Source organism: Salvia hispanica, chromosome 6, assembly GCF_029641045.1.
Source record: "Salvia hispanica isolate PSC_SH4W2 chromosome 6, Shi_PSC_v1, whole genome shotgun sequence".
In the NCBI taxonomy this organism is placed as follows: Eukaryota; Viridiplantae; Streptophyta; class Magnoliopsida; order Lamiales; family Lamiaceae; genus Salvia; species Salvia hispanica.
Window position 1 is genome coordinate 29,015,084 of NC_142697.1, and position 6,598 is coordinate 29,021,681.

Genomic DNA, 6,598 nt, shown 5'->3' on the forward strand with positions numbered 1-6,598 from the left:
GTATGTAGTGAATAAGGGAGGGTCTACATTGAGAAGATTGTGGGGTGTATTAATGTCTATTTTTGGTAAGATTTTAAATGAGACAAACTTTGTGGAATGGATAAAAATAATAAAATGAGACAAATTTCGTGGGACGGAGGGAGTAGAACGATCAATCAATGTATTGTTATCAGAGTCTCTATGGGCCTAATCGAAGTATTTTATAAACGATTAAAAACATTTAGGCCCATGAAAGTGACTACTATACTTTCTGCCTCTTTAGTTTTGTCGTAGAATCGAAACATGTATTAGCACAAATCTTGATAATTTTCTTAATTTCGTATTTTCAAGTTTTAGATTGTAGTTATCAGTCACTAATTATTAATTATTTTGCTTTTTATACTTTAGAATTTAATTTTAGGTCTATATTTGATTGAATCAAAGTTGTCAGCATATGAGCTGGAATTTGAACTTTCCAAAGGTGAATAAAATGTGCTTGTTTTTGTTATAATAAAGTGGTAAGTGGATCATCATTTATGCCTATAGCTTCTATGAATAAAATAAGATTGAAAAATAAATACTTACAAGAAAACTATATACTACTCTCTCACACACACACAAAATGCACTAGTGATTCTTCTTACAAGTAGACCAATACTCAGCCACAAGCTTTGAAAATGAGGAATTAATCTCCATAAGCCTTGAAGGTTCATCATACTCCACCAACTTCCCTGCAAACAATTCAACAAACCTCATAGTATGTTCTAATCTCATACTGCCTCCATCCGATAATAGAAGTCTCATTTTGTCATTTTGGTTTTCCCAATGCCAACAGAAGTCTTATTTTGTTATTTTGGTCTCCCCAACGCCAACAGAAGTCTTATTTCACTTTTAGTATATATTGCGGCTATGTCTCATATTCTATTAACTCATCACACTAATCTGTGAAAGTGGGACCCACATTCAACAAAGTAAGACTATAATGAGTGGACAAAGAAAACGTACCATAAGACAAGACCAGCACCATGTTGCTATCAATCACAGTTGGAACGCGATGCGCCACAATTATCACTGTACAGTCGGAGAACTCCTCCCTGATGATCCTCTGCAAAATGGCATCCGTGTTCGAGTCAATTGAGGCGGTCGCCTCGTCTAGAACCAAGATCTTGTTCCTCTTCAAAAGCACTCTTCCTAGGCAGAAGAGCTGCCTCTGCCCCATGCTCCAATTCTCCCCTTCACCACTCACTGCATCAAATCAAATTAAATCAAATCAAACCAGTCTCAGACACTACCAATCCTTCTATCCATTCATTTTTTTGCTACATTAGTCTTACCAGAAGATTCTAGTAATTTTGGCAGCTCACTGATTGTTGACTTAAGTTGGCATTTTTCAAGGGCCTATAAATCAATAATCAATCAGATTAACCAAACATAAATACATTGTTATCAAACTATTAATGATAGAATTCACCTTCCAAATCTCATCATCAGTGTAAAGGCCTAATGGATCAAGATTTGTTCTAACACTCCCTCTAAACAGAGTTGGCTCTTGAGGGATAATGCTGAGCTTCAGCCTCAAATCTCTAAGGCCTATAGAGCATATATCGAGCCCATCCACAAGTATCCGCTCACCATGAGGCTCAACGAGACGAAACAAAGCACTGATCAGCGTGGTTTTCCCACTCCCAGTCCTTCCCACGACCCCCACTCGCTTCCCTTCTTCGAAAGTGCATGTGATCCCCTTGAGGACTACTGGAGCATTAGGCCGATAGCGTATCTGAAAAAAAACATACGTGATTCCTCACCTTCGAGTCATATCATGACAATCACTAAACAAACGTGCACGGTCCCTCACCTTCAATTCGACCAGCTCGATTCTACCCTTTTGAGGCCATGAAGCTGGAGGTCTGTTATCTGGTATGACAGCTGGAGGCTCGGGCGTTATGTTCATGTACTGTTTGATCCTCTCCACAGAGACGATGTAGTTAGCCAAACTACTGTACCATCTCGACAGAAACACCTGCGTTCCAGTTAGCGTGAAAGCATAAGAAAGCGACAGCCCTACGAGACCTGTGACAGCAACATAAAACGGCCTAAATCAGCACCAAAAGGTGGAAATTTTGAAGAGCTTTGCGTTATTATTACGAGAAACAAGTACCCGGAGCAATGTAGCTATTCGGAAAAATCACAAGAAAGATAGCAGAAGTGAACAATGTAAGATTCTGAAGCGCTTCAGTTCTCAATACGAGCCACTCCAAGGCCGCGTTTGAGGACAGGAACACCTTAGCATCCCTATCTACAAGTTTAAGGTAGTTCGAGAAGAACTTGTCCGAAACTCCAAATGCTCGTATTGTTGCAACTCCTAGAGCTGTCTCTGATGCGTAGTTCATAACCGGGGCTTTTGTGGTTCCGTTGACTCTCATCAGCTCGCCGGCGGATTTTTGGTAGTATCCCTTTCACCACATTGAAGTTCAGACAAGATAAAAAACAGATCTTTAAACTATAGTTTGAGGTTTCTATCATTACCTGTATGTATTTTGAAGACACAACAGCAAATAATCCCACAATGAGAACTTGCCATGTTACATAGGCCATAACGCCTATTGTCGCAACAAGCTCAACTAAGGATGCCAGAACGAATTGGGACGCCATAGGTACGTCAAAGTCGAGCACGCTTAGATCAGACGACGCCTGAACAAGAAACACGCGTGAAAACAGCTTAATCAGCGTATGTTAAACCAAAAGGAGAAGAAGGTGTGTGGGAGCGAGTCATACACGCGTTAGAATCCTCCCAACAGGGGTGGAATCGAAGAAGAGCATCGGAGCATTGAAGATGGAGTTGGTGAAGCCGGAGAAAAAGGATTTCGAAGCTTTGAGTCCTAACAGAACTGCAAAGAGTGACCTGAAATACACAAAGACAGCACTGAGCAAGGATATCAGAGTGTAGATTCCAACGACGTAAACGCTGCTTTTCTCCAGATTTTGGACTGTCAACGCAAGCCAGAAGCTTGCTGCACCTTGGAAAACCACAAAGCCACACTGCGCTGCAACAGAGCAGAATGCAAAGATCAATCCCTTTGATGTGAGAATGTAATGTGAGAAGGCCTTCCACCCTACATCTCCAACTCCTATCTCTTCCTCCTCTGTCAGCTGAGTTTTCGGATTCATCACATTCCCCCCATCCCGTTCCTCTTTATCGACAGCCTCCTCTATTTGATTTGCAGGCTCTACGTAATGCTCATGCCGATTCGAACCATACGTGTCATCAAATGATCCTATGCTACTTGTGTGAGCAAACACGAGCTGTTCAAAGGTCGTCCCTCTGACCAGAAGCTCCTCGTAGCTACCCGATTGAGTGATTTTTCCTCCTTCAACAACCTAAAACCATCATTTCAGGATATCATTTCAACATAATCAACAAAGAGACACTCATTATAAACAAAACAATTACCAGAATTTTGTCCACGGTATTGAGAAACTCCACTTGATGAGTCACGAGAATCACCGTCTTCTTTGCTAGTGCAGTCATCACACAGTCCTGCAGCGAAACGAGCTGTCGAAAAACATTTTTCTATTAAACACACAATAACAGTGAGGTTATGTTTTCTTACATTGAAAAGGGCTGCTGCTGTGTGTGCATCTACTGCGCTAAAAGGGTCGTCGAGGAGATATATATCCGCGTCATTGTACACAGCTCGAGCAAGCTGAACCCGCTGCTTCTGCCCTCCGCTTAGGTTCAGCCCTCTTTGTCCTATCTCAGTGAGATCTCCATAGTCAAAAATTTCGATATCTTTGTCCAAAGCACACGCTCTGATGGCCTCTTCGTATCTGATCTTATCCATCGCCTTCCCAAAGAGTATGTTGTCGCGAATCGTCCCACTCTGGATCCACGAACCTTGAGAAACATAAGCGACTGATCCGAGAACACTCACCTGCAAGAAAAGGAAATCAAATCAAATCAACATCTATGAAGAAGCAAACATTAATGAAGAATTAACACTTACATTTCCGGATGTTTTCGGTATTTCACCAAGAATAGCATACAAAAGTGAGGATTTTCCCGCACCCACGGGCCCACAGACCGCGATCTTCTCCCCCCATCTCGCTTCAACAGATATTTCCTCGAGCGTCAAAGATGTTGCTTCTGCATCCCAACTAAAACAACCACCTTGAATACAAATACTATGGCCTAAATCTCGTTCACCACATCTTAGCACGTCGTCTTGTTTGAGTTCGTCTTCCATCAAGAACACGTTGATCCGTTCAAACGAAACCTTAACCTGAATCAAACAAGACAGAGCTTCCGGTATGAACCTGACCGGCTCAGACATGGTCCTGAGCGCAGCCAAGACCGTGAACACGGTGCCAGCATTCAGCGGAGCACTCTTGAAAAGCACGCACCATAAGAAAATGGCAGACGACACAATGGTTGGAGACATCCAATACAAAATTGCTCCATATGTCTTCTTGTACTGAGTTTCAGACAGCCATTTGAACTCACTCTGCCTATAAGATTCAACCAACCTCTTGAAATTCGTTTCCCACGACTGCAGCTTGATGATCTTCATGTTGTTGAGAATCTCCGAAAAAGACCTCAATCGCTTGTCCTGAGCAGCCATGAACTCTGTCTGAAACTTCTGCAGTAGCCTTGCAAACGGGACGTTCATTAGCCCACATAACGCGAAAGGGACTAACCCCGGGACCACACCTAGGCCTACGACAGAGGAGATAACACCAATGGCTAGGAACAGCTGCACGGTTGAAGCCCACCCGACGTGGAACCACATCACGGATTCGCCCATACGATAAGCATCAACCGAGATGTAATTAACTATCTCACCCGTCGAATGCCTCTGCCTCCCTAATGTAGACAGTTTGAGCTGCTTCTGATAGACAGCCACCATTAAAGCCGACCTCATCCTCATCCCTATTCGCCTCGAATAAAAGTAGAACTGCCGGTTGGACAGAGACTCGACTACCTTCAAAACAACCAACAATCCCACCAAGCAAACACCCTTCTCGAGATCCTTCTCCTCAAGATTCGAATAGTTGACAAAAGCATAGAGAAACAAAGGAGTTGCCACAACACAAACTGTTCTAAGAAGTAAACAAATCCCAGCCAACACCATACATTTCCAATACACTCTGGCAATAGTCCAAAATGTCGAGTTTTTGGCGCCCTTTTCCTCCTGTAACACGCACCACGCGTCGCCAAAACTCTTGTAGGCCAAAAGGGCTTCATCCTCAGTTCCAAGAGAAGGGATATCATCAAGATTTAGTGCTTTGGAGCTACCTAACTTAAGCAAAGGATCTATCCAAGAAAACAACAGTATATTTAACAACGAAGCATCGTCTAAATCAAAACAACCCTTTCCTGAGGCTCTCACCAGCAGAGACTCAGAGAAGCTATTGTCCAAATCCAACACTTGCTGATGAGACACAATCCCTTGAAGATTCCTCAAACCACAAAACAAAAGCAACAAATTTGCTAGCCAAGGTGCTATTTCAAGAATCTCTATGTCATGAAATTTCACTAATTCCACAATGTTGAATGCTGAAATCAAGAGAAAAAACACAATCCACCAAACAGATTTCACAACAGCAATCAATCTCGAACCCCGAACTATCACAGAAACGGCTAAGGTGGCCCAAACGAGCCCCCTTCCAAACCATACTAAACGACTCGATTCTTCGCTTAAGGCAGCACCATAGTATCCTATGCTCACAAGAGCACAACACCCTAAAATTGCTATGCTAAACCAATCTCTTCTCCTCTCTCTAAAGCTACTTCTCCTTGTCACAAGCAAAACCACAAATAAGATAAAGGCAGCCAATAGATTGAAGTAATCAATGATGCTTCTCAAAGAAGATGACAAACTTTCCTCATGCAACCATGAAATTTCCCCTGTGAACATCATTAATCACAGCAATTCATCAGAAAAATGCAAACTTGAAAACAAACAAGCCCTATGCATAAATGGAACAAGAATTGTACAAAATTTTAAACAATAGCTTCGTAGCATATTGTTGTGGTTACTATTACTTCATGCAGTTTGCAAACAACAATCAAATGTAACAATAGAAAAACATGAAAATTTAGAAGAATGACATGAAAATTTATAAGAAGCAAGAAAAAGCTTACCCCACAGAGCTAGTGAGGAGGCCATTGTTTTGAAGAAATTTTTTTTGGCACCACAAATTGTAGATAAAGGGGTGCTTTTATATGTGCAAAATGAGCAAATGAGAATTCTCTACTTGCACTTGATTTGATTGCAGGAATAACGTGCTGTGTAAAATATGGAAGTTGGGAAAATAAATTGACGAGGCATTTCATTTAAATTATATTTTCAATCGACCAAAAAAAACATTCTGATTGTGAAATTTCACCTTTTTGACTGAAATCAATAGAATTAACTTCGATGGTTAGATTCTGATCAGGCAGAAACAGTAACTGAGGAGGGAATGTGAATTTGTGTGATAAATGTTTGGTTCAATTTGCATCAAACATCCTCTAAATTTGATTAAATTATTACTATTTGATTCACAAGTTTTACCCACACCATCCACTTAATTAGTAGTAAAACATTTATTATTATATTCAAAGTAAGAGATTTGATTC

At 41.3% G+C, this 6,598-nt stretch overlaps 1 protein-coding gene across 1 annotated transcript; it reads right to left on the reverse strand.

Moving 5' to 3' along the window:
- Positions 1–461: 461 nt before the first annotated feature.
- LOC125206503 (ABC transporter C family member 8-like) lies at positions 462–6,273 on the reverse strand. Its single transcript, XM_089061127.1, has 12 exons — positions 6,122–6,273; positions 3,984–5,884; positions 3,591–3,911; positions 3,431–3,517; positions 2,755–3,357; positions 2,506–2,670; positions 2,138–2,432; positions 1,835–2,049; positions 1,451–1,756; positions 1,314–1,377; positions 985–1,224; positions 462–710 (listed from the first exon to the last, which is right to left on the reverse strand). The coding sequence occupies exons 1-12, from the start codon at positions 6,144–6,146 to the stop codon at positions 607–609; spliced, it is 4,326 nt and encodes a 1,441-aa protein (XP_088917253.1). The 5' UTR covers positions 6,147–6,273; the 3' UTR covers positions 462–606.
- Positions 6,274–6,598: the final 325 nt, after the last annotated feature.

Excerpts from the sequence above, each read along its gene's own strand:
- LOC125206503 (XM_089061127.1), bottom strand. The coding sequence starts at position 6,146 with ATGGCCTCCTCACTAGCTCTGTGGG. Across the intron at positions 3,912-3,983 it reads TACCGAAAACATCCGGAAAT|GTGAGTGTTCTCGGATCAGT; the intron begins GTAAGTGTTAAT and ends CTTTTCTTGCAG. Across the intron at positions 3,358-3,430 it reads ATACCGTGGACAAAATTCTG|GTTGTTGAAGGAGGAAAAAT; the intron begins GTAATTGTTTTG and ends TGATGGTTTTAG.